We start from the raw sequence: 25206 nt of genomic DNA, 5'->3' as shown, positions 1-25206 counted from the left end.
TTTTCCCGCTTGACAGTGTCAGCTATCTTTCGCCTTCGTGCTGTTGTTAGATAGATGCGGGACTTCTTGGCTTTGTCACTCACGAAAGACCCTTCTGTTCATTGATCCAAGGTCCCGTCACTTGGCTCTCCCCGATGATGTCAAGTGTTTCATCGGGTGCCATCACGGGCTTTCGCGTCGATATTGGCTCGGCCCGTGGTGATTATCAACCAGATCTGAAGTGATGCTCATCCAAAGACATCGGAACAGTAATGACGTGTTGCCAAACCTGGTTACACCAAATAGCGGACGCAAAACCATGAATTTTGTCAAGACTAAGAAAGTATGCGTGAAATCGCCGAATTCGTGACGATAAATTGGCAGGGAACGATCAAGCCACAGGCCGCCTTCTCACAGATGGTATGCTCCCGTGAGCGACCACAGACACTGTACAGTATTGCGTGTACAGCATGTATGCAGAGTGATCGATCTCGTTTTGTGAAGGTCATAAAACACTCGCCAGTCTTTCTCTTGGTATAAGTTACAGTACGTTTCGGATCCCACATGCTCGCACTTCAGTACAAAGAGTATGGTGTCTTGAGAGTAAAGGTCAAAAAGATCGATGGACCTCCAGTCATTGTCGCGAACCAATCACCAAGACCCCTTCTCAAGACATCCCCTACGCTAGTCTTCGGCGCAGCTTTTCGTCGCACACGAAGTGAGTCACATCGTCACATCCGAAACATGTCCCTGTATCAGTTTTCTTGGCAGACGCCACAACGCCACTGTTTCTACAGAACACGTTCCAGTGTCAAAAAAAAGGCGACCGTAAATAGATCTGCCCTTCCGGCAGGACACACGGTGAAACGTGCATCTGCCACCCGCAAGATCCAGGAGAGAAGTGGCAGTCTGGTGGTTTCACTGCACGACTGCGGGAGGGGGCACAAACAGCCCTGCAGACAGCCAAGCGGTAACGACTGTTCATTCCTCCGTGAGGCCGGCATACTGGTCTTCGATGTTCTGCTGAGGATAGACAGGTTGGGATACATGCGTCAGAAGGCTCACGAGATGGGTCGCTGCTTTGACAAGCGGGCAACGTGATGCTATGGGACAGTCTGGACTGGGACACTAGACTTCTTTGGTTTACACAAACTGTGTCATACCGTATCAGTCACAGAATCTCGTGCCAGGCTTCGGAGTGACTGCTCATGACTTTTTGTGGAACACGTCTCAGGCTCACTCACTGTCTCATACTCACCGCATGACAGACTTCGCTGTGCGCAATGGCAAAACCGAGTCTTCTTTTCTTCTTCTCAATTGAAAGTACGAGACGGAGAAAAGATAAATCTGAGACGGGAACTGAATCGTGAGGGTAGTGTAACGTACCAGTGACCGAAGTCGAAGCGCAGCATTTGACACCAATGGTTAGGACCAAGGGAACTGAAGGGGGGACAATGTGATCGTGAGAATCAGCTACGTATAGAGACGATTTTAAAGTGTCACACCTACGGATACCATTCACCACGTCATGAGCACATGTCCCCACCATAAAAGTAGTCAGAACATTGCTCGAAGCGCTGGGTACGAGGCTGGAAGGATGGCTCTGTGAAGGGGACAGTTGTTGGTGCCGTCAACGGCTCTGTATGGGTTCGCTGTTGCCGCTTCAGGACCGACACGACTCAGAGGTCCCCGATTCGTTAGACGCATAGAATGACTTTGACCAGTATGCGGGCGCGGAGCTGACAAGACATATACCTCAGTTACGCGGTGGCGGCCAATCGAATCGTAAGTCAAGGGCTGCGCGCCCAGAAGATCGAACGCCGGACCGATTCAGTCTTCAGGCCGCTCTAAGCGTTGCTGACTCGGGCGGCAGCAACGACCACATAAACTATCAGACTTGTATAAATGCTTGCAATTCGTATAGTCAAACATCGTACCATAATTCTGCGGAAGGTGCGTTGTCTTGTTCTTCCTTCCTCTCACACGGCATCACGAGCTTTGAAGCTTACCCAAAACAGGCTGCATCGGCTTCGGCTGGGATGGGTATCTTGTCATTGATGGTACCCATGACGCTTCCTCTACGGGGCTGGCACCGTCACCGACATGTTCTTTGAAGGGAGCAATGAAATAGTGAGTTTCCTGAAGGGAACGTGTGCGCAGCAAGTCGCCAATCGCGTCTGTGAGTGCTTGACTCGATCATAATCTGTACCCTTGCCGCTGTTTCACTGATGAAAGCGTAAACCGCGTTACAGTGATATCGAGCAGTATCGTGGCTGCTTGCGGCGACCCAACTTGATAAGATCGATGTTTCGCTTGTTCGTGGAAATATCTTTATTCATATTTTCGTTTCTACTTTTCGTTTGAACGACTGCACCCTCAGAATCCCTCCCAATTCCTATCTAGAAAATATACGATGACCATCGACTTTTATTCCCGATGTCGTCTGATTCCGTTCTTCGTCCGACAGTCACAGACTCTTGCATATCAGCTCCGGAAGCTCGCTCCGCCGATTCGCGGCTTCCATGCCGATCTTGCTCAGTGTTTGCATTGAAGGAAGACTGACCCAAAAGCGAATGTGCCAGTGTTGCTAAGGTTGGCGGCGTTCTTTCGATCGCTATGCCGTAGCTTGTCTCCATCCAATTTAGTCTAACAGTGTCTCTCATTCCCTTGGTCATTGTGCTTCCAAGTGGACTGCCATATCCACGACCTATTCCGCTACCAGATCGCAATCCACCAAACCATAACAGCATTTAGTTGGGTCCAACTGGAATGGCGGTGGGTCATCGACCGGATGTCCAACGCTCCTCTCCACTGTATCTTGCACATGACGATGTTGAATGTTGATGTATGGGTCGACTGTGTCAGCCTTGATTTGGGGATTTGAGATCGAATTAGCGCCCAGCCCTGTTACTGTTGAGGAGGAACAATCGAAAAGACCCCCACAGCAATTCGTATCGCCAGGATCTATGGGAGGAAACGTGGTACCGGGAAGAGGAGAGATGAACGGAGGATTGGAAAGGGGGGTATTGAGTCGATCTGAGTCGAGTTGAGAGGTTCCAGGTTGAGGGATATGAGAGAAATTTGAACCACTGGCATCGTTGACCCTGCTGTCAACAGCGATATCCGCCGATTGCTCTCCCTTCAACCTGGCATTCTCCCGATTCTTCATGTCGACAAGCTCAGCTTTGAGAGCAGCATTTTCTTCTCGCAGTTCTTCTACTGTCTGTTGTAGTTGAGCCTGTCAACATGAACGTTACTCTTGTCAGTGCGCAAAATCCCCTCGGGGACAAAAGACGCGTACGATTTTCTCCGCTTTACGAGCACGATAATCCCTCTGTTGGACCAGTGCACGACTCGGTGGGATGGTCCTATCGATAGAGCGACCTCGCACCATCGCTTTGGATCCAATTTATCGGCGAGATAGGATTCTTTCCGATAGAGCAAGGTCCAAACCAAGATGAACGAATGATCGAGATGAAAGAGATCTGCTTCGAAGCGGTTAACAAAGTTGCCGTAAGTTGCCGGCAATAAGCTAATTCTGGCAGATCGACGATCCAGAATCATAAATACAACAACAACATGCATGCATCTCGGTCCATGCTCAACGGCTCACAGTCTTCCCCCTTTGGCATCATACTCATAAAAGCCCTTGCCTGCCTTTCTACCTACCCAGCCGGCATCCACCATCCTGCTCAACAGTCCCGACGGCCGATACTTGCTGTCACCTGTTTCGTTATGTAGCACTTTTTGTATATTCAGACATGTATCGAGACCTATCAAGTCCGCCAACGCTAAAGGACCCATTGGATGAGCCATACCTAGGCGGAAGGTGGTATCAATATCTTCAGCCGATGCGATGCCCTACGCTTCTCAGGTCAGTAAGTCATATATCCCTCAGGTCACGGACGCACCTTCTCCAAGACCATGATCGCCTCGTTTATCATTGGCATGAGGATCGCATTGGCAATGAACCCCGGTGAATCAGTTGATGTAGTGACCTCTAAAAGCTCATATCAGCCAATACACATCTGCCCACATAGCCAGGACGTTCTCTCACCTTTCTTGCAGGCCCGTCCGAAAGCCTTCGCTCGTTCTATGGTCTCTTGTGAGGTCTGTAATGCAGGGATGATTTCAACCAGTTTCCTGTTCAGTAGTCCATCAGCCTAAGAGTGACACCTAGACTGGATCAGACAGTGATGTAGCTGCGTACATTTGAGGTACCGGATTGAAGTAGTGGATTCTGAAACGACCATCATTAATGGATACCATGGCATTCGATCTGGATGTCCCTATGACTCACCCGATCACCCTCGACGCGCTTGCCTTTCTCTCTTCACTGCTTGCACCATTCCCAGCAGCCGCTGCCAGCTTCGTTATGCTGATCGAGCTCGTGTTGCTTGCTAATATTGTGCTCGAAGGCAACAAACCTCCCAGTTTCTTGAACAAGCCTAGTTTCAGATCTGGTATTTCGGGAATTGCCTAAGGAATTACTTGCAATCAGTGACTGTGGCGCTACTGCAAGCTGGTTGTTATTCAAGGAGGATCATCTATCCCACCTCAATGACAACGTCCACATCGTCCTTGATAGTCTCCCCAGATTGTCCAGACCCATCCCCGACGACACTCTTCACTCGACTCAAAGCTGCATCTTCATCGCTCTGCGTTATCCTGGATTTCGCCACATCTCTCGACAACAGCGATCTGTACAACTCCATCGCCGATGAGAGCACAGAGGAGGAGGGGTCATGTATGGCCACATGGACTCGAGCATGAACGGCTGAGACGTAGCTTGACGATCAGGAAATAGCCCACGGATATCAGCTTTGCTAGGTCGTATTGCGCTGACGAATCTTGCTCACGCTATACCCAGACCCATCTGCCCCGCCCCTACGATTGCCACCTTCCTGATTGGAGCTAGAGACGACATTTGTGCTGCTTGCTTGTCATGATACCGCAGAGACAGACAACGATGAAAGAGGTTGAACAGGTCTTCAGTAGAGGGGACATACCGGCAAAGGAAACGTTTGGTGTAAGCGGACCGTTAGGCACGTCATCACTGGACAGACAAAAGGGATTAGGCGCGTAGGCTAACTCCTGCGTCCTCCTTTCATCATCAAAGATCCGTGAATGACCGGACATGATTTCCCCTCGACCGCTTCGTCCCTACTCTCCATTCCGTGCTTCATCTCCAGAACAGAGTCGAGTATCGCAATGAGGAGTGGCCGTCCAACGTACCAATAGACTCTCTTGATTCGACGGGTCATCTCATGATCGGTTCATGACGACAAAATGGCCAATCGTCACGATTATATACCCTTGGCGACATCGCCCGCCAGTCCCGATATTGTCGAAGCCCAGAACGAGAGCAAGTACCATAGGTTGGTCCACTTGGCCAAACAATCTTAAGATCATGGCTGATGAATCCCTCAGGCCACGAAATCGTATCGTTCAGCTTCCCTCGTTCCTCCACTCACGACCGAAGATCCTGTACGGATCGATCGCTGCTATCCTCATCTTGACACTCTTATCCCTTCGTCACGTCTCGTCGTTCTCGTCAACTCCCTCTGCCGGTGTTCCGATCACAGCGGGCGAGAACCCCTACTTCTTCACCGGGAAGATATGGGATCACAATGATGAGATAGCAGCTCGTTTAGATCGGTGTGCTTCACTCGGCTTACTACGTAACACGTCTAATCCACTGCCTCCCGATGAGCGACTTTCACAAGAAGAGGAGGACGAACTGATTGCACAAGGATGCGGTACCAACCAAACCACGATCATCATCCTGTCATCACTCTGGGCCGCTGAGGCCTTCTCAGGCACTTCAACAGCCGGAGAGACCATCTATGCGCAAAGTGTCATCTCCACCCTCAATGCTTTGGGATATGCATACGTGTTTGCGAGTTTGGGATGGTGGAACCCGGATATGCGGAAGACCGTAGAACTATGGCGAAGGCATAAGAACAACGTGCGGTTCGTTATGGCGGATCCGGATCAGGTAGAAGTATGTTGGAGGAGGACCGAACAGGAATGTCTGAAGACGGATGACAATCTAGATGGAATAGAAGCTTGGAGGATTTTGAGCTTCTGGTATTGGGACGAGTGAGTATTGTGTCTTTGTGCTATGGCATTACTCACGCTTGACCGATGTCAGCCCCGGAAATCCTCTTGGACCCAAATTCACACTATCTCCTTCGCCTCGTAACGATAACCACTTCCTTTCCTATTCAATCGAACCAACCTGCCGACGACTCCCATACCTTCCGCAATCGCAACGGTCCAAACCACCGCAGGCTTACCTCCTCGCAAAGCAGATCCACTACTTGGACGACACGCCGGCGTTCTCCTGGACGCTGCAGACTTTGATCGACCTTCAACGTGAACTTAAGATCAAAGTGGTCGGAGGTATGACGGATGATGATGAAGTCACAGCGAAGGCTGTGAAAATGATTGGTCTGACGAACCTGGGAAAATTGGGCAAGATAGAATTTTACGCTCAACTTGCGAAGAGTTTCGTATTGATCGGGGTGGGACGACCGAGGATCAGTCCGAGTCCGTGGGATGCGTTATGCATGGGTGTACCGGTGAGTTATGCGACATCTCTTTGATCAGGGTACAGCTAACGTTCGTGATACAGTTCATCAACCCCATCTTGACCTGGGACGAGGAGGATCCGTCCAATCGGACTGAATGGCATGCTCAACAATGGCATATGACTGATCTAGATCCGTGAGTGCTATGATTATGTCAAATTTCAGTCTGCACCTCTCATCCTTTTTGGTAACACGATCTGACAAAGCTCACGTCCATTATTGTAGGCCATACGTGTACTCTGTCCCAGCGCATGAGCTCACGGCACTCCGCCAAGCAGTGCACGACGCTCTGAAGAACCCCATAGAGAGTTATATTCCGGCCTACATGAAGTTTGATTACGTCTGCGGGAGGATGGCAGATGTTGTAGAAGGGGACTGGAGGAGTGTTGGAGCAAAGTTACTAGAGGAGCGGAAGGAGAGCGGAGAGGGCGAAGTGAGTGTCTCATCAACGAATCGACGGGAGGCAGTGCTGATGGTCTCTGCAGTTGTTCGTCCTATAAAGGGATTGAGGCTTCTGATCGTCGTGTCAACCTCCATACGCGAGGTCAGACTGCGGGACGTCATACATCGCGAGACCTCAGAGACGGACTGCGCAGTCTGCCGGGAGTCAGTCGCTCAGTGGCGGGCTATTTGGCGACCGATTGAGTGATTCGACTTCGTGCCGTGCTCATGTTCCGCCTACACAACGCGCAGGGACGGCCAAAGCTATCCAGCTGTCGCTATCGGTCCTGCTGTCCGCATTTCCTTGTACTTTTCATAGCATAGAAGTCAGCGCGACAACGGCGCTGAAATCTTCCAAACACATATGGGTAGATTAATATCTTGGGTTCATCTTGTAAGGTGTTATAATGTGAATCATGTGCGAGTGTGGGTGAAGCGCGGTCTCTTAATCATCATCCGGGTCTGATGTAGAACAGTCCTGGACAACGAGAACCGGCGCCGGACTGGACGCATGCGGGGGATACAGGGAGCACATTTACGTAATATATTCGCTGCACTGCTACACGTCACCGTTGCACTGCTTGAAGCGTCCCAAAACACACGCAGACGACCGACAGCACAGTCATATCTCACATCTCATTCTCTTTCACCTATCTTCTTCGACCAACAACCGCATCGAGCTACAGAGAGCTGATATCCCATTCACAACCAACGATCGACCGTCTCGGCCTTTGCAGCGGATCTGCTTGACTGGAAACGGAGCTCCGCCCGCCACCATGTTCGAATTCATCCTCACCCTCTTCCTCGCCGCTGCGATCATGATCTTCCTCATGGCAGTCGGCGTGGGGTTGACCATGCCTTTCACCGGTGCACTAGTGAGATTGAGAGCGAACTACAACCCTCATGCAGTTGGTCTCGATGCACAAACAAGGTGGGTGGCGAGTTGATGTGTTCGACTATTCTCTCGGGCCGCTGATATAGTATCATGAACTGCTAGGGTCGGACCTACACTGCATACTCTCATTGGTACGTTGAAGCGTACCAAGCGTCTCGAAGGGTACTGGGGACTATGGAAAGGTGGGTACATGTTATTGCTTTGCGAGATTTGGTATTATGCTTAATATATCTTGCACTCTCTCAGGTACCTTCCCTACTCTGGTTTACACAACACTGGTGTCCATTGCCTCGATCATCTTTGTTGGCGGATCAGCATCCAGAGGGCCCAAAAATACGTATAGTGTGCCAGAAGCTGGTGGGATTCGGTGAGCTAGCTCTTTACTGCGCCTGGTGACCGCTTCGTGCTGACTAGCTCGATCACGCAGTATGGGTATCTTCTCCATCGTGCTCACGCTCATCTCGCTACCCATGACCATCATCATCAATCGGTACGTCATGTCGCACTTACAGGCAACACGTGGGGACGATTTCAGCTGACCATGTGTTGTCACAACACAGATCAATCATCACTCCTTATAAGCTGCCCAACTCTCCCGCCACTTCCCTCCGCATCCTACTATCCCCTCACGAGCTTTCTCGACCTTACATGCTGTACCTCACCCCCGGGCTGCTCGCCACAACGTTCACCCACTCCATCTGCGTCACGCTCGTTGCTCGTACCATGAGGGTATTCTTCCTTGGTGCGGCTGTCGCCGACGAAGTTTCCGACGATATCTCAATCTGGCGATGGATGTTGTTCATCGTCTGGCAATCCCTCGCCACGCTCTGGCTCACCCCATTGGAGGTCGTCGGGACCAGATTGTCCGTGCAGACAAATACTGGAGGGATCGTACCACCCTCGGAGGAAGAAGGACCACCTGAAGGCGTCTCTTTCTGCGGGACAGACGAGGATGTCATCGGGTTGAGACCGACCACAGAACCGTACTTGGGCATGTTAGATTGCGGGAGGAAGATCATAGAGGAGGAAGGATGGACGAGCTTGTATAGAGGATTCTGGTTCACCATGCTGGGGAATGTGTTTGGAGCGTTTGCGTAGGAGTGCAAAGCAGTTGGAACATGCAATTGTGGAAATGAGTGGAGGGGCTATAGGTCAACCCGCCCAATCTATGATCCAAGTGAGATGAAATGCTGCGCTTCTCATGCTCTTAGCAGCGCTGATGAGCGTACCGACCTAACGACCCTTGCGTGCTGTGAAAATGATGAAAACAATGCAAAGAATCGCATGCAAGGAGCAATCTTGTTCTCGCGTCTTCCGCTTGTCGAAGGCTCACTATCGTGGATGAGTGGTGATGTCTAAATGTCAGAGCATTCGTCAATTCGTCGTGGTCCATATAATCACGCTTTACCGTCCTGCTGCTGCATATACATCTTTTCGGCTTTCTTCCAGACGGAATCAAAATCAGTGAGTCCCCCCACCTGGAGGGATTCGCGGAGCTCCTCCCGGTGTGTGCCGGACCGAATTTAGCCGGCATGTCGATTCCATGTCTGTCATGTTGAGGTATTCTCTTTCACATATCTCTCTTCTGCCTTGATCGACTCACCCTAGACTTCCTCAAGATTCAACTTGTCCACACACATGCACACAAATACACACGCACACACACCCAATCTCACCGACTCTTAGCTCAAACAACCAACCACGATGCCCACCGCTCAACGAGTCATGCTCATAACCGGCGCTTCAGCCGGTATAGGTCGAGCGACCTCGATCCATCTCTCGCAGACATTCCCATCCCCTTCACATCCGGAACAACTCGTCCTTATCCTTGTTGGACGACGACAAACCGAATTGGAACAGACGGCGAAACAATGTAAGGAGGGGACGATCACCGAGGTGGCGACGGGGGATGCGGCCAAGGAGGAGGATGTGGATAGGATATGTAGGAAGATCAAGGAGAAATATGGGAGGTTGGATTTGGTCTTCAATGTGAGTGTGTGCGGGATAGGCAGTGTTGTAAACTCGAATACGACAGACCATAGCTGTTGCAATCCGGCTGGAAGAAATCGCCGGCCAATTGACCACAGGTGTGTGTGTGCTGGGGCATGGATAGATCGTGTTAATGGCTTGGACCTCGAAGCAGAGCTCCGGTGCAGCTTGTCAGATGTGAGGAGGTGCCGACTATTCAGCAGGCGTGGGCTTCTCTGTCTGTGTTGATGCATTCAGACAATCTTGGACATCACGAGATGTGGTTGTTATATCGACCGACACACCCTTACACACCAGCTGACACTGTCTGCTACTATAGAACGCAGGCATCAACGAGAAGTCTCCCGGAGAGTTCGAAGATCAGGATATGGCCATTTTCCGCAAAGTCCTCGATATCAACATCATGTCCGCTGTCCTGGTCAGTACATACACCTCTCAGAATTGTCCCAGCCTTTGGCGACTCGCTGTCCTGCAGTATCCTCTTCCACTGAACCATTGTGAACCTTGCACTGTGTTACCCCTTCAGTTCGTCCTCTGCTACGTCCACATTCGTAGTGACACCTCGTCGGACCGTAAGCTGATGTTCCCCTCCCAAGTTTACAAAAGCCGCCTTCAACATCATGAAATTGCAAGAACCACAAGGTGGCAGGATCATCAACAACGGTAGTATCTCCGCATCATCGCCTCGACCGAGTGAGTGCACTGCTTTCAGTTCGAGTAGCTTTCCCAATGCCGTTCACACTGTCGTATCTATCCCATATCTGCCCGGCCGATGCACCCGCTCCCAACATCATTCGACCTGTACGATATGTCTTAGGTGCCTCGAGGTTTCTATCTCAACACAAATGCTGACGCTCAACATAGACAACACTGCGTACACCGTCTCCAAGCACGCCGTTCATGGTCTCACCAAATCGACGTCACTCGATGGAAGGAAATACCATATCACGGCCACTCAACTGGATATCGGAAACGCCTCGACCTCGATGGGCAACCATGTCCAATCTGGCAGTATCCAAGCGGACGGAAGCAAGAAGGTGGAACCGACCATGCACGTTGACAACGTCGCTAAGACTGTCGCGTTCGTAGCGGGTCTGGATCGGGATGCGGATATCTTTAGCCTCGAGATCATGTGAGTAGCTCTTTTGTTTTCTTGCCATCAATTCCCTGCTAGCTCCAGCCTGCCACCAGCAGCCCAAAATCATAGAAGGGCGGCATGTTGTCGAGGGACAGTTATGGGAGGAGTATCGCTCCAGTGTCGCTGCACTGAGCTGACATACCCGTTGACAGTGCCACCGGCATGCCGTACATCGGTAGAGGCTAAAGGGGGAGGACGAAGGACGGCGAGTCCGTGTCTGTATATCTAGTCTTTACCTACAATGAATGAGAGCTCTCACGCAGGATCCACCATGTATATTGTGTCATTCTGTGTGGGTGTCTCGTTGAAGAATCTGCATGCATCTCTGGATGATTGAGCAATCCTACCCTACCATCGCGTACATGGCCACGTTTCTGCCTCGGCGTGCCTTTTTGCCGAAAGTGCCACGCTTGCGTATCCCAGCAGGAAAAGGGTGCAGGAGGGAACTTTCCACCAGTTACTCGAGTTGATAGTAGATGACTGTCCAATCTTGTTTCACTTGACTTCTGTACATCTTCTCTTCGTTCACATCTGTCTGCACTGCTCTCAAACAAAACAACCACAACACCATCCGCCCACAATGCCTCGATCTGTGAGTGATCCTTGGGCTCTCCTGTTCCCGCTATTGCACTCACCCTTCAACCGCTGTTGTGAGAGCTATCGAGCTGATCGTTGCCACCCATCTTTCCTTTCCTTTCACGCCCTAGTCCCGATCTTCCGCTCGACCAGCCGCTCGACCTTCAGCCCCTTCTCACCCCCAACAACAACAGACCCGATCTGCCTCCACATCCGCCTACCCAGCTCAGCATCAACAGGCTCATCCCGTCCAACATGCCGGTGCGGGTGCTCAAGCCGGTCGACAGCCCGGCTTGTTAGCCCAAGCGGCATCCACAATGGGTGGTGCCGTGGCCGGATCGGTCGTTGGTCATGGGATCTCGAACATGTTGTTTGGCGGGAGGAGTCATGATGCCGCTCAGGCTGCTCCGGTCGACCAACAACAACAGATGAACCAACAGGTCGGCGCGAGCTGTGATATCCAGGCGAAGGGTGAGTTTTGTAATCTTGTGCTCTGTACCCATTATCCCACTTTCTCATTTGATCCACCTCCTTATCAACCATCCTCCCTGATCTGTGGCGTTGCCGTCGATGCGCCACCCGTATTGAGACGACCTTCCGTTGTGACTGTGATCAATGTGCTGACTTTGCTATCCCTCAGACTTCACAAAATGTCTCGAGGCCACCAACGGCGACATGCAATCATGTGGTTACTACCTTGAGGCTCTTAGTGAGTGTTATTTTGTCTCCAAAGTCGCTCAGGCCACCTTTTGTTTTCTTACAGAAGAGCACTGCTGACCCTACCACGTTGCAGAGGCCTGCCAAGCTGCTGCTCGACCTTACTAAGAGCCGTTAGCGTCTCGCTTGTCACAAGTCTGGCTGAATTGTTTTTCAGGACCATTCGTCGTGGCAGTAGTCATCATGCATTGAATCGTGTTTACACAGTGGTACATATCCAGACAAGAGTGTGATCTTTCACAGTCAACCGCTCCATACAAAGCTGGAGGGTGATGCTTTCACCTCCAGCACTGTATTCGACCCTCTCCTTTATGACTGTCTCCACGTGGCAATATCGCCGCGGTGTTTGATTTCTTTTGTATCACGTGATGTTGAGGGGTTTCCTAATGTTGCCATCGAGAGAGCGACGCGTTTGACCTCTTTTCTGTGCTGCGAACATTTTGGCACATTGAATCGTCTGCCATTGTATCATCATCATCATCATCATCATCATCGTCACCTTTACAACTCGTCACAGCAACATCCTTACTCATCGCCATGACTGACACTCACACCGACGCAACCGGAGCACAGCCTCTCGGACCGCTCAAACGTCTCCCACCGTTATCGACCTCCAGCCAAACACTATCATCCAAACGGGCCAGACTCACAGTCAACGCGCCACTGACACCTCACCCCTCTTCCGACGCCGATGCACAAGGACACAATGACTTTGACGCATCCTTCCCCAACATCTGTTCGATCCCTCTACGTATCTCCGCAGGACCCATGACGCCATCCACTTCTACCGTCGCTTTTTCTTCCTCACCGAGAAGAGCGATGATGTCTTCGTCACCGTCCCGATCGGCTCAATATCACCCTTACGCTGGGAAGACCAAGGCAACTTCGAGAGGAAAGGCCAAGAAAGGCGATCTGGAACATGACATCGTGCTTGAGAAAGGTACCACAGTGGTCTTCGGTCGACATCGACACAACCAGATGACATCTAGCAGCACTACAACACTCGAATCTACTATTCCCAAAAATCTCTCCCATCTCGTCGCACACCCTACCAACGACGCGACCGTAGTCCACCTGTCCCGACACGCCTCTCATGCTTCACGAGTGCACGCGGCGGTGGAGCTTGTCGAAGTCAACGTGATCCGCGTGATCGTCATCGGTCAAAATGGATTACGATTGCGGGTAGCGGGTCAGAAGAAGGGCGTTAGACTGTTACAAGGACAACGGTACGATCTCGCGCTGATGGACGAAGCTGCCGAGTTGGATTTCTTCGGATGTAGAGCCATGGTCAGGACTCGGGAAAAGGACAGTACTCGGGTCGTGATGGAAGAAGAACAAGAACAAGAACAAGAACGAAGAGAGAGACTGTTCTCATCTAGTCCGATGAGTCCTATACCCGCTCAGAGATTGGAATTGGCGAGTTCTCTTCCACCTTCCAGTCCGCCAATGATGATGGGTATGGATCTCGACGACGAGCTTTCTGAGCCGGAAGAAGACTCCCAGATCGACGTTCAGCACGAAGACCAGGACCAGGACCAGGATCAAGACATAACCGCCAGTATAGATGCCGGGTCGAGTCATTCTCGCGACTCATCACCTCTATCTCCACCTTCTGAAGCTCATCTCGACCTTGGACCATCCTTATCTTCTCCCCGTGGTGACAACTCGCCTCTCCCGGTCGAGCCAACTGCAATCAGCGAGAAGACCATCAAGGCCGAACAACTCGAGACTGTCTTGACTGGTCAAACAGATGCCTCAACCCACGGCCACGGCCACGGCCACACCAGATCCATCAGCAGAGCTTGCTCGCCTGCACGACCGGTCCCTTCAGACGTCGATCTCCCCGCTATCATTGCCTCGACCGTTGTTTTCTCAGGATCATCAAAATTGAGTTTACCAGATCTGGTCAAACACATGCTCGAGGTGAGTCTCACTTGCCGTGCTTCTCGATATAGTAGAACACGCTAACGTACGATGTCTAGGCTCAACCCAGCTTGAAAGAGTACGGCGATGAGCCAAGATGGACAGTCTGGGTAGAGGAGCAGGTAGAGTCCAACCCCATGTTCGGGAAAGTCGAGCGACACGGCAAAGTGAGTAGTTGCATCGGTGTTCTCGTCTAATGCACGTAGCTGACCCCACCAATCCAGGACTCCTCTGGCCACCCGCTTCTCCCGCATTACTTTTACAACCCCGCATCAGACCCCGATACCTCTCGGGCGAAGGAGCTTGGCGGTCTAGTCAGACCCTTAAGATCGGTTCAGAGGGGCGGAGGCAAGGCGATTGATTGGAGACCTGTGGGGAGGGGCAGGAGGTCGTGACGAGTCAGTCATCCCGCGAGTGGGAGTACTGCGATGCAGGATCTCGGCTTGAGGGCGAGCCGAGACTCTTCGAAGTAGTCGTGCAGTATCTTGTGTGTATCAACGTTGTGCTCGTGGTTCTTGCTTGATGATATGCATTTGGCATGCACAAGGTTTCTCTTTGGGTGCAAGGACTCCGTAACAGCATCCATCGCGCTCGCAGTGCATGACAAAGCAAATAATGTCTCACTGGGAGTCGTCGTTCACCGCGTTGTCGTTGCCAAGCGATTGTTTTTTTTCACTGTTGCAATTAATCACATGAACGACTTTGAATCTGATGTGCCTGAAAGACAACCTCCTCCACTTTTGGCGAGTTGACTCACCTTGTATTCTCTCTTCTGACATCTTCACAACCTTCCTTGTCCTGCCCCATCGTCGGTCGCTCAACGGACTTCGACTGCTGCCTCCCTCCGTCGCCACTCGCATACACAGCATATCGTTCACCTCGTGCTTCTCAGACCTGACGAGTTGTGACATCGCTCGCTCGCCAAGGTGAACGGAGTTTTGCTGTGTTGAGAGATTATCGCTTGGATGGTATTACGACACCAGTCACTGTGCTCCGGACCTACGTGCTAGCGCTAGAACATCCCGAGTCCTTCCACGCTGTGCCGAATCGGCTCTCGGCGTCGGTGAGTACCTCGGTGTCCTTGTTGTTCAGACTTGTTTCACCTCGTGTAAAGGAGTGTATATTTAAGCGAGATCATTGTGAACGATGGATGGACGCATGCATGGTGCTGATTCATGACTGTTGTCACCAGGAAAACAACTTCGCCACTGTTGTTGAGTTGAGTCGGGACTATCCTGGCGTCATACACGACCGCTTTCATCGTGACAGGGTCCAAACGAACAGTTATCAATAGGTGAGGGGTAACTGTCCGCTGCTTGAGTGGTGTAGAACGTCCCTTCACAAATCTCCCGCCTCTACGGTGAATGGTCTTGCGATCAGAGTGGAACACTGGTGAACAATGCTTATGGTGTTACTCTCGCCAGCTTCCTTTGGCTTGTCTGGATCCTTGTCCTTAACACCCGCCGTCACCTGCGCCTTCCTCTCAAGGCTTCATCGTCATCGAATTTCATCGACACAAAATCCATCACACCATGCAACCGCACTATGTCGACCTCGGCTCCTCGGCGTCCAGTTCCCGCTCAACGCTCTCGGTTCCTCTTCCCACGAATGGTACTGGGAGTGGGAGTGCAAGTGCGAGTGGAAGTCGGTATACCACTCCAGGAGGAACGAGATTGTCGCCAGATCAGTACCGTGAGATCATCCAGGAGTTTAAAGGATATCCATTCACCTTGGATGCAGACTTCAAGGTGAGTGCAAGTATTTGATACACTCTGCTCGCAATCAGCCCCCTTCCCCCCTCCCAACTCCTGTTCCGAGATCCTGCCGCTTCTCCTCCATACATTCCCTCTATTCGTCCTACATCCCAGCAGCCCCTGGCCATGGTCCGGGAAGAACGATAGCTGACCATCACCCTTCATCACCCCGGTAGGCCGGACTACCCACCGTCCTCGCAGCCATTCGAAATCTGAGATTGAGCGCCCTGGGCGCTGACGAGATGATAGCCAAAGCACAGTGGTTTTATTTCATCAGGTGAGTGACTGACTGTTCTTACCTGTCCTCTCTCAATTCTCATCGAGGATTTCGCTACGACTTTGAGCATTCATCAATGGGCGACCCAGGCTTGCTACCTTTTGATGTTGGGCCAAGACCCAATGGGCTCCCTCCCAACCATAGCAGCTCGTTGACCATTCCCACGCAGAAAGAAACAACTTGATCTTCCATGGTCTGTCTACGCATCCCACCTTCAGTCCCCATCCCCATCTTCTTCGCCTTCCTCACGCGGAACTCCTCAAAATCATCGCCGTCAGCTCGAACCAGCAAAATTGGAGGGACAAAGGATGATGGCACCTGACGCGGTCGCAGAGGGGGACGGGGGGATGAGCTTTGAAATGTTGTGCAGGCTTGTGGCGGAGGGTCGAGCGGACGAGATGAAGGGAGAGACGATACCCGACGAGCTGAATGTGAGTGCCGAGCCAGTATGGACGGCTTAGCGGGCGTGAACTCCACTGACTGAAAACCCTGTTCTCAGAGCGCACCACCCACTGCCTCTACCCTTCTTCAACGACCAAAACCATGGCAGCAAGCAGGATCTCAGCTTCACACCATCGACATACCTCCGGCGAAACAACTCCCCCCAACACCAGTAGTCCATAATGTTCCTTTCTCTACCGATGGCTTTACGACGGCATTTCGTATTCAAGGGTCTGCCACACGTTCACCTGAAGGTGGACAATTGACCTTATCGCCCGAGATCCCCTTGACCCCGGCATATCTCGCCTCTCTGAGTCCTCCCGAGTCGTGGAGATACTCGGACATCGATACGCCTTATATCCCCGAGAATCTGAACATGGAGGTGGAGATTATGGAACACCTGGCGCAGGTTCTGAATGGGAGGAGTCTCCGTGATCCTGCGGAGGAAGTTGATGCAGGGGGTGGAGGAAGATATGAACAATGGTATGGGGCCGCTCATGGACCACATGGGGATCGTTGAGCGAGAAGTGTCATGTTACTGTGGCATGATAATGGAAGTGGTAGACGAATGTGTATGACAGTATAGCATTTGTTGTGATTGTATTCTGATTACCTATCTATCTCTTGTATTACACTCTTGTATCACAGATGTTCTTTAACAAAAGCCATTATGCAGTATCTTCAGTAGTAACACAAGCATAACTGGATCACAGTAAACTATCTGCCACCTCGGCGTGTAACCGCAATCTCGGCTTTGACATTTGCCTCGGGTGAGATGATGTTCGGCGGTGGTCTACGAGGTCCGTGCTTTCTACTCTAAGTCACCACTGACTATCGGCGGCCGAATGTGGCTTGTTTCTCAAGTTATCTCGTTCAAGAGCGCCGAAGCTCGGTACAGTGTCATCTGTTTTTCCAGCAACTGTACAGTCGGAGCGAGTCTCCTGGAAACGGTTGAGAGTCAATGGTCAACATGCCGAGGCTGGAACGCTCTGAACGAACTTGACGCGCCGAAGGAGGGGCCGAGGTGGTTGGGTCCGGTTGCCGATACTGACAAGTAACAAGTTGGAAGTGAATAAAGAAAAAACTAAAAACAACAACTGATAACGATCGAGAACGAGCATGTATGAGAGACTACGAGTGCTACCAAACCTATACATAGACTTCTGTCTGGAACATCTCATACCTCGTCCACAGTCAACCTTCAATGGTACCATCGCGGGCGGACCGACCAAACGAACCAATCAAACAAACCAACAAGCAAGGCTAGGAAGCCTCACTCAACCCCATGACCACACAATCTCCAATGTCGTCTTCACCTACGACGGTACATACCACCCACAACGACCTCGAAGGCGTAGATGCAGATCAAGCCTCTCCCATCGTCGAAGCCATCAACAAGTCACCGTCGACAACAGCGCCATCATCTGTACCAACGACCACGCCCGAGGTCATCAACGTCCATCCCCAACCAGAAGAAACAACCTCGAGACATGGGGGCAACGAAACGCCACCAACGACGACGACGACGACGACGACACCACCACGGCCCCAGGCAGAACTCCACGCCCCGATCGAGATGTCCAGAGCTAGGTTCTGGGCCGTCTTCCTCAGTCTCATGGTCACCATCTTCCTCTATTCGCTCGATCAATTGATCGTCGCGACTGCCATCCCGAAGATCACAGAACAATTCAATTCGTTGAGTCAATTGTCGTGGATCGCGAATGGTTTCTTGTGAGTGCAGAGACGAACCATGGTCTGTCTAACGGTGGTTGTCGTCTTCGTCGTCCACTATTGCACGCGTCCTCCTTGAGCATGCGAGGTCACTCTTGATTCGACCTTTATGTTATGAATCCGCTGACCAGCTTTCCCTCTCACTTCTCGTAGCCTCACCCTGCTCAGCTTCTCCCTCCTCTACTCGCAAGCAATGACCATCTTCCCTTCCAAACACGTCATCCTCTTTGCCGTCTTCGTCTTTGAGCTCGGATCGTTGATCTGTGGCGTAGCACCCAATATGATCGCTCTGATCTTCGGCAGAGCCATCGCGGGTCTGGGAGCCGCGGGTATATTCGGTGGTGGTCTGACTATCTTGGCTGAGATCACCAGCTTGCACAATCGGGCACTGTATTTTGGTGAGTCGGGAATCTTCCTCGTCCGTTAGCAGAGAGTAGATGTTCTTCTTGATTGAAATTCTGCTGACCATCTTGCTTCTGCACACCATCTTGCTTCTGCACAGCATTGTTTGGAATATGGTGAGTGACGACAGTCGATCCTCTTACAGTTTTCGCACCCTTACACTCCCGTCCAGCTTCGCCGTAGCTTCTGTTATCGGTCCCTTGGTAGGCGGTGCCTTCTCGGACCACGTCACTTGGAGGTGCGTTCAAGGTCTCATTCAGGGGTTGTCGACACATACTGATCATCTCCTTAGGTGGTGCTTCTACATCAACCTCCCGTTTGGTGGTATCGCCATGACCTGTCTTGTCCTCTTCCAGCCGTCCGTACCACCTCTCGGTCGGGCGGCCACATATCAAGGATACGATAAACACATGTTTCTTCAGGTCCTCCAACTCGACTGGGTCGGAATGATCCTATCGTTGGCTTGGGCCGTGTGTATCATCTTGGGGCTGCAATGGGGAGGTGTGACGCGGAAATGGAACGACGCGGGAGTCATCGTCTGTCTAGTGCTGGCTTTCGTCCTGGTCCCCGTGTTCTGCGTGTACGAGTACTGGATAGGCGAGCGAGCGTTCTTCAGAATCAGATTGATTGCCAGAAGGAGTATCGCGTGAGTGACTATGCCGTCCCACCTCCTTGATGGCCGTGATCGTCACTGACCCCTGTTGTCGATCATTCGCAGGGGAGCACTCATCGTGTCGGCATCGGTCGCTGGGATCATGATGATTCTTATCTACTACCTTTCGTGAGTGTCTGTATAGTCTGCTGCTTTATCTCTTCGATTGGCACCTCGATAAGAAAGTCTGACAGATCCATCCACCCTCCTCAGCCTCGCATACCAAGCAGTGTATCACTCTTCCGCTACCGGAGCCGGTGTCCGATTATTGCCCCTGATCCTCGTCCAGGTTTTCGCTCTCATCTTTTCATCTCGGATCATCCCCATCATCGGTCGATACAAGTACGTCATCGCCTCCGGTCCCGCCATCATCACCATCGCCTGTGGTCTCTTCTACTCGGTGAAAGTCGACACGTCCGAGGCTCACTTGTATGGCTATCAAGCGCTTTTTGGGATCGGCATTGGCATGTGTATTCAGAACGCCATGATGGCAGTTCAGCAAGAGTTGAAGAGGGAGCCGAAACTGATCGCTCTAGGTACCGGTCTGGCCGCATTCAGTGAGTACCGCACAAGATTCTCTTTACTTTTCTCTCGCCGGATCCCAGTTCTATTCACAAGGCGGACGAGTGGATCCTGCTGACACTCAGTCTCGTCGATTCGCAGTGGGATTCGTCGGTCGTATCATCGGACTTAGTGTCGGAGGTAGCGTTTTCGAGAACATGCTCCAGAGGAATCTCAGAGACCGAGTCCCAGGTATCACCTTGGACATGATCGCCGCTATCGTCAGCGATGCGACTGCCGTTTGGAAAGTAGTCCCAGAGGTTTGTTATTTCCCGTTTCTCCTCCCACTCCTGATCAGCAGTTTGAGCTGACCGTTCACGTTTTTCATCTTTGGCAGAACATGCGTGGACCCGTCCTCAATGCTTACACCAAGACTGTGTCCGAGGTCTACATCATCGGAGTGCCGCTCGGTATCATCGGTTTGGCGGGTGCATTGATCATGAAGAATGGGAAGATGTTGACCAAGGAGCAGGAACAGAATGAGCTGGCAGCAGGTCGCGAAAGAGCAGCAGCTGCAGCCGCCGCTGCTCAGGAGGAGAACAAGAATCAAGCTGGCATAGTTGTGTCGGGACCATCTGACGGCGCGGCCGAGAATCAGACAGCGGACGGCCAGGCAGTATCAGCCGAGAAAGAGGGGAAGACTGCGGTCTGAGAGGTACCATCCTGAAGAGACCAGAAAGGTAGATAGAACCCAGATAGAACACCCATATAATGATGCGAGGAGTCGCGGACTGTGGATAAGTGATGATGATGCATTGAGACCAAGTCACAGATGATGAGAGGTTGATTCGGACCATCCAACCGGATACCGAGGTTTCCCCAAGAGGACTATTGGACCGCCATCCTTTATCCTTTCTCTCTCTTTTTGTTCTATTTCGTATCATGTCCATCTCTTCTCACCACTTCTTCCCACTCTTTACTCCTTCATACGGTGGTCCCAGGTTCTCCTCATTCAATTTCCTCACCTTCATTCGCGTCCATTTGATCTCCCCCCCCCTCCTCCCCCTGCTGCCCCGTGGGACCCCCTCGTCCACTTACCGCGCAAAGTTTTGCCTGTTTTTTCCCTGCAGGACATTCTGATTCTATTCCATTCAGCTTTTTAAATTGCCAAGCGTCCCACTTCAACGTAACAACAAGAACCCCCCCTTTCACGTCCAGAGTGTCTGATTCTCATCTGATTCACTCTTTCAGACCTACTTGTATAAGCGACGGCAACGATTAGACAAACTCATTCGCGATGTCAGGTCTGTTGGGAGCTTACACCTCGTTCTTGGCGAGGAGGCCAGTGGTAGGGAACATGGTTTCGTCAGCCGTGAGTTCAGGTGCTGGACGATTCCAGCTGCTTCCGCATCTACCATACGTAGAAATGCCCGCGTAATGAGGATACACAGCTTCCAAAAGTCTATGGTATTGTCGCGTCAATTGGACTTCAAGCTGACAGCAATGCCCTCGTTCAGGTCCTCTTCGCGACAGGTGATGGTGAGCGAACAACGAGCTTTCGTTGACCAACGCAAACCGGCCGGCCTCGTGCTGATGTCAAGTGCTACCGCCTAGTCATCGCTCAACAGGCTATCGAGAAGAAAGGATCCAAGCATGATTTCGCTCGTACTGCGTGAGTGGGCGACTTGTGCAGGGGAGAGGAGTGTTTTGCTGACGCTATCTCTCCGGTTCCGCTGTCTGTTCCACCATCTGCGACTATGAAATCCTTCCTTCGTGTCAACATATACCTCTTATCTCACGCCTGACCAACACTTCAATCAAACAATGCCCTCATACAACTCATCTTCAAACCTCTTCGCTTCCCACTGTCCTCTCCGCATACCATCTTACGTTTACATTCCGCCGTGTCCGACTCAGCCGAATCGTCGTGTGGGGTGGTGGTATCTTCGCACCGGTCGTCAACGTCTGGTTCCGAACCCTCGAAAAGCTGCCTCTCCGTTCGAGATGGCCTGCCACGTTCGCGAGAGTCGGTCTGGATCAGTTTGCCTTTGCACCCTTCGTCTTGACAGGTGAGTGGATGAGGATCAATACGTTGTCCTTCATTCACCCGGCACTGCGGTCCTGCCGTCTCACATTGATGCTCGCCGCCGAGTTCCTCTTCTGCCATCGTACCGTCCGTGATACATGTTCAATGCTCCCAAACGTTCCTCGCATTGTGTTCTCGCGGACGTGAGAAGCTAACACAGCCTCCTTACAGGCTTCTTCACTGCCATGACTCTAATGGAGGGCAAGGACCTCAAAGCGGCCAAAGCCAAATGGGACACCGTGAGTCTTTAAGCCTCAGGAGCTCGGACAGATAAGAGAGCCAATTCACTGATCTACTCTGTACGCAGTCTTTCGTCCCCACCTTGCAAGCGAACTGGATGTTGTGAGTATCTCTGAACATAGTGGTGGCAAGAGTGACGACGCTGACCACCGTGATCAATTAGGTTCATTCCTTTCCAGATTCTGAACATGGTATGTCCAAGAGCGTGACCTTGGAATGGTGTCAACTGACTGACGCGACCATGCGACCATCCTCGTATTGTTTCTCTTGAACAGGGCGTGAGTACATTATACGACTGGTGACCGGGAAATATGCCGCTGACTCGAGAACATCTGGACACCAGCTCGTTCCATTGCAATACCGTCTCCTCGCTATCAATGCCGTCAACATCCCCTGGAACGCGTTCTTATCCATCCAAAACGCCAAGAGCAAGAAGATCGAATCTGTCGAGACAATGGCGAAGAAGGCTTAGGATGATGAATAGATTGCAAATATTAGAATGGGTGGATAATAGAGTTCGCCCAGGTATGCATATGAACAGCTCCTGACCATTGATGCTAGCATCAATCTCCTCGTCAAACACCGACTGCTACACTAACTCCTCCGCTACCCAAAGTCAGACATTACTCCACATAGCATATCACCCCGCAGCCTCTTCCCACCATTTCCCAGCCGATGAAGCTGACGCTATTCGTTCTCGTCTGCTTCCACCGCTTCTTGATCCTCCTCCATCCACTCTCTCTCCATTCCGTCGGATGATCACTCCCAGACCACTACTGATTCCTTTCCTCCCTCCACCAGGGAACACCTCTCGCTCCTTCTTGCCTTTTTTCGGTCGAGGTGTATCTTCCCCTACCTCTCCTTCTTCAACACCATCTTCACCTACGTCTTTGTCATCACGCTTGCGTTTTCCGCTACCCTGCTGGGCCGACTTGCCGACCTTGGCTCGATACGCTTCGGTCGTGTGGCGTAGCTGTTGTTCCCATTGAGACTTGTGTAGTCGATACAAAGCCATTGTCGCTCGAGCGTCGGTCACCTGCAAGTGAGGTAAGCCCAACCGCTGTGACCTGTGGATGGACTGGTGGAAGGAGTTTGCTGGCAATTGCATTGCACGTAAAATGCGGGAAGATGCTCCGGAAGTGGAACAAGCCTGCAGACGTCAACCCACCGAACTGTGCGATCCTTTTTGAATCTGTATACCGAGTTCCAATTCTGCCAACCTCTTCAGACCAGGATGCTTGTTCTTCGCTTTCTCACGCAACATCTTGCATTTTTGAGTGTCTCGGATGAGCGGGCTTGGGTGGCTGAGAAGCAGGACCTGGGACGGCATCAAGGGTCAGCTCGTCTGATTGACTTTGATCTTCACTGCTCTCCTCAGCTTGTCTAAAGTACAACCGCGACACCGATGAGCTTTAGAAGTTCTCCTACTAGCCAGGCTCATTCTCCCTGACTACACCCCCCTGACACGAGTTCCGCTAGGGCCGTATGAGACTTCACACCAACCCCCTGTCATAATACTCGGGGTTCTCGCCTCACTCGACGGATGGAAACTCACCTTCAAATCATTATCAATCGCATGTCCGACCAATATCCTCCCTTCCACAATCTCCGCAACTTTCTTCTGAACCTCCTCGAATCCCGGAGCGCCGTAAACATCACTCTCCCTCACACCCGATATCCACGTCCTCCAATCTGTCACCCGTTCTCTGGGCTGGACGAACGTATCGTAGATGATGGCGCCGTGGTAGTTCACGAGGGAGACGCGAGCGAGTGCGGATTCGGAACCGAGATGACCTAGACCGACCATCTCGCAGTCGATGGCGATGCTACAGACAGCAAGTGGTCAGCGGGTGTGTGTGGATGCAGAAATGATAAGGTCAAAGGATGGTGGAAGAGAGATGACGGGTTGAGGGTGTAGGACAGGGTTGTATAGAGTCACGAACTAATTTCCTGGACTGCCAACGGTTGTCAGCAATCGAGCAGCAATGGCATGAGGAAAGTGTTGTCCAGTCAACAATGCGCACTCACGCCCTCTTCGCTTCGTTCAGTACATTCCTCCCAGCCACCATCTCTCGCAGCTCGTGTACCAGCGGAGTGTCCACGGGAGAATCGAGAAGAACCACATCTTCCTTGACGTTTGAAGGAGCAATGACAGAGAGAGTCACTTTCGAGGGACCGGCGATGGGCTCGCTACGATGATTCCGAACCCAGAGATCAGCCACTGGGCCATTGTCGTCCTCAAAAGACCGCCGGTCAGAAAAGGGCAGACAATGATAGGTGGATCAAAAGCAGTGGACTCACGATGACCCAGCTTCCTTCCCGTTCCCATTGACATCTGCTCGACCCATGTACCTCCAAAGACCAGAGACCATCGCTTTCTTCCCTTTCCAATCGCGCCTTTCCCCCTTACCATCACTCTGCCCTCCAGTGGACTTCTTGTCGTCCTTGTTCTTCGTCGAGCTCAGAGTCTGGATATTCATCTCGTCAGCCGGTCGAACAATCAGGGAAGAAGGTGAAGAACCTGCCTTTTGGAGTTGAGCCCAATTGCTACCAGGTGCTACGCCTGATGTCTTCTGCATCGCATCGCATCGAAACGAGCCAGTCAGTGCCCGTACTCTCGTTTCTTATATATCGGCAATGCCCACCTTGCTCATTGTCGACTTGGCAGATGGAAAATATGTAAGAGAGATGTAAACAATCAAAGTCAAGAAGAATCCAAAAAATGATGAGGTTGAGGGACCTCCACTTTGTAGGTCCACTTGCGATTTCCCGACTGGAGGAGGACTAAAGCTACCCATATAAATCTCGATACAACATGCATGTAAGACCTGCTCAACATGTACAACTCTGCAAGACAAGACACACACACAT

At 51.6% G+C, this 25206-nt stretch overlaps 10 protein-coding genes across 10 annotated transcripts; 8 read left to right on the top strand and 2 right to left on the bottom strand.

Annotated features, from left to right (window-relative positions):
* Positions 1–2686: 2686 nt before the first annotated feature.
* Positions 2687–4906, bottom strand: IAR55_005610 (uncharacterized protein; the record flags this gene model as incomplete). Its single annotated transcript, XM_066948701.1, has 9 exons — positions 2687–3217; positions 3281–3347; positions 3593–3840; positions 3891–3979; positions 4037–4122; positions 4190–4219; positions 4280–4458; positions 4536–4767; positions 4839–4906. The coding sequence occupies 9 exons, from the start codon at positions 4904–4906 to the stop codon at positions 2687–2689; spliced, it is 1530 nt and encodes a 509-aa protein (XP_066800474.1).
* A 362-nt stretch (positions 4907–5268) lies between these two features.
* IAR55_005609 (uncharacterized protein) lies at positions 5269–7221 on the top strand (the record flags this gene model as incomplete). Its single annotated transcript, XM_066948700.1, has 5 exons — positions 5269–5357; positions 5410–6081; positions 6134–6563; positions 6617–6708; positions 6798–7221. The coding sequence occupies 5 exons, from the start codon at positions 5269–5271 to the stop codon at positions 7219–7221; spliced, it is 1707 nt and encodes a 568-aa protein (XP_066800473.1).
* A 568-nt stretch (positions 7222–7789) lies between these two features.
* IAR55_005608 (uncharacterized protein) lies at positions 7790–9006 on the top strand (the record flags this gene model as incomplete). The annotated part of the gene is made up of 5 exons (XM_066948699.1): positions 7790–7944; positions 8011–8090; positions 8155–8275; positions 8336–8398; positions 8469–9006. The coding sequence occupies 5 exons, from the start codon at positions 7790–7792 to the stop codon at positions 9004–9006; spliced, it is 957 nt and encodes a 318-aa protein (XP_066800472.1).
* Positions 9007–9612: 606 nt separating this feature from the next.
* Positions 9613–11221, top strand: IAR55_005607 (uncharacterized protein; the record flags this gene model as incomplete). Its single annotated transcript, XM_066948698.1, has 5 exons — positions 9613–9897; positions 10217–10315; positions 10494–10590; positions 10762–11029; positions 11188–11221. The coding sequence occupies 5 exons, from the start codon at positions 9613–9615 to the stop codon at positions 11219–11221; spliced, it is 783 nt and encodes a 260-aa protein (XP_066800471.1).
* Positions 11222–11615: 394 nt separating this feature from the next.
* Positions 11616–12436, top strand: IAR55_005606 (uncharacterized protein; the record flags this gene model as incomplete). Its single annotated transcript, XM_066948697.1, has 4 exons — positions 11616–11627; positions 11743–12082; positions 12252–12320; positions 12405–12436. 4 exons carry the CDS (start codon positions 11616–11618, stop codon positions 12434–12436), a joined length of 453 nt encoding a protein of 150 aa, XP_066800470.1.
* Positions 12437–12865: 429 nt separating this feature from the next.
* Positions 12866–14646, top strand: IAR55_005605 (uncharacterized protein; the record flags this gene model as incomplete). Its single annotated transcript, XM_066948696.1, has 3 exons — positions 12866–14251; positions 14311–14418; positions 14476–14646. The coding sequence occupies 3 exons, from the start codon at positions 12866–12868 to the stop codon at positions 14644–14646; spliced, it is 1665 nt and encodes a 554-aa protein (XP_066800469.1).
* A 1137-nt stretch (positions 14647–15783) lies between these two features.
* On the top strand, positions 15784–17243 carry IAR55_005604 (uncharacterized protein; the record flags this gene model as incomplete). The annotated part of the gene is made up of 4 exons (XM_066948695.1): positions 15784–15999; positions 16182–16282; positions 16452–16713; positions 16782–17243. The coding sequence occupies 4 exons, from the start codon at positions 15784–15786 to the stop codon at positions 17241–17243; spliced, it is 1041 nt and encodes a 346-aa protein (XP_066800468.1).
* Positions 17244–18008: 765 nt separating this feature from the next.
* On the top strand, positions 18009–20721 carry IAR55_005603 (uncharacterized protein; the record flags this gene model as incomplete). The annotated part of the gene is made up of 9 exons (XM_066948694.1): positions 18009–18454; positions 18608–18852; positions 18957–18972; positions 19029–19094; positions 19149–19502; positions 19575–19637; positions 19722–20065; positions 20172–20329; positions 20407–20721. The coding sequence occupies 9 exons, from the start codon at positions 18009–18011 to the stop codon at positions 20719–20721; spliced, it is 2007 nt and encodes a 668-aa protein (XP_066800467.1).
* Positions 20722–21306: 585 nt separating this feature from the next.
* Positions 21307–22807, top strand: IAR55_005602 (protein SYM1; the record flags this gene model as incomplete). Its single annotated transcript, XM_066948693.1, has 8 exons — positions 21307–21381; positions 21527–21548; positions 21624–21681; positions 21927–22078; positions 22267–22334; positions 22403–22437; positions 22499–22526; positions 22679–22807. The coding sequence occupies 8 exons, from the start codon at positions 21307–21309 to the stop codon at positions 22805–22807; spliced, it is 567 nt and encodes a 188-aa protein (XP_066800466.1).
* Positions 22808–22975: 168 nt separating this feature from the next.
* IAR55_005601 (uncharacterized protein) lies at positions 22976–24989 on the bottom strand (the record flags this gene model as incomplete). Its single annotated transcript, XM_066948692.1, has 7 exons — positions 22976–23371; positions 23504–23653; positions 23891–24161; positions 24364–24525; positions 24637–24803; positions 24861–24908; positions 24981–24989. The coding sequence occupies 7 exons, from the start codon at positions 24987–24989 to the stop codon at positions 22976–22978; spliced, it is 1203 nt and encodes a 400-aa protein (XP_066800465.1).
* Positions 24990–25206: the final 217 nt, after the last annotated feature.

Source organism: Kwoniella newhampshirensis, chromosome 12 (assembly GCF_039105145.1).
Source record: "Kwoniella newhampshirensis strain CBS 13917 chromosome 12, whole genome shotgun sequence".
Lineage (NCBI taxonomy): Eukaryota > Fungi > Basidiomycota > Tremellomycetes > Tremellales > Cryptococcaceae > Kwoniella > Kwoniella newhampshirensis.
Note: the sequence above shows the minus strand (reverse complement) of the source record. Positions and strands in the feature narration are given on the sequence as shown.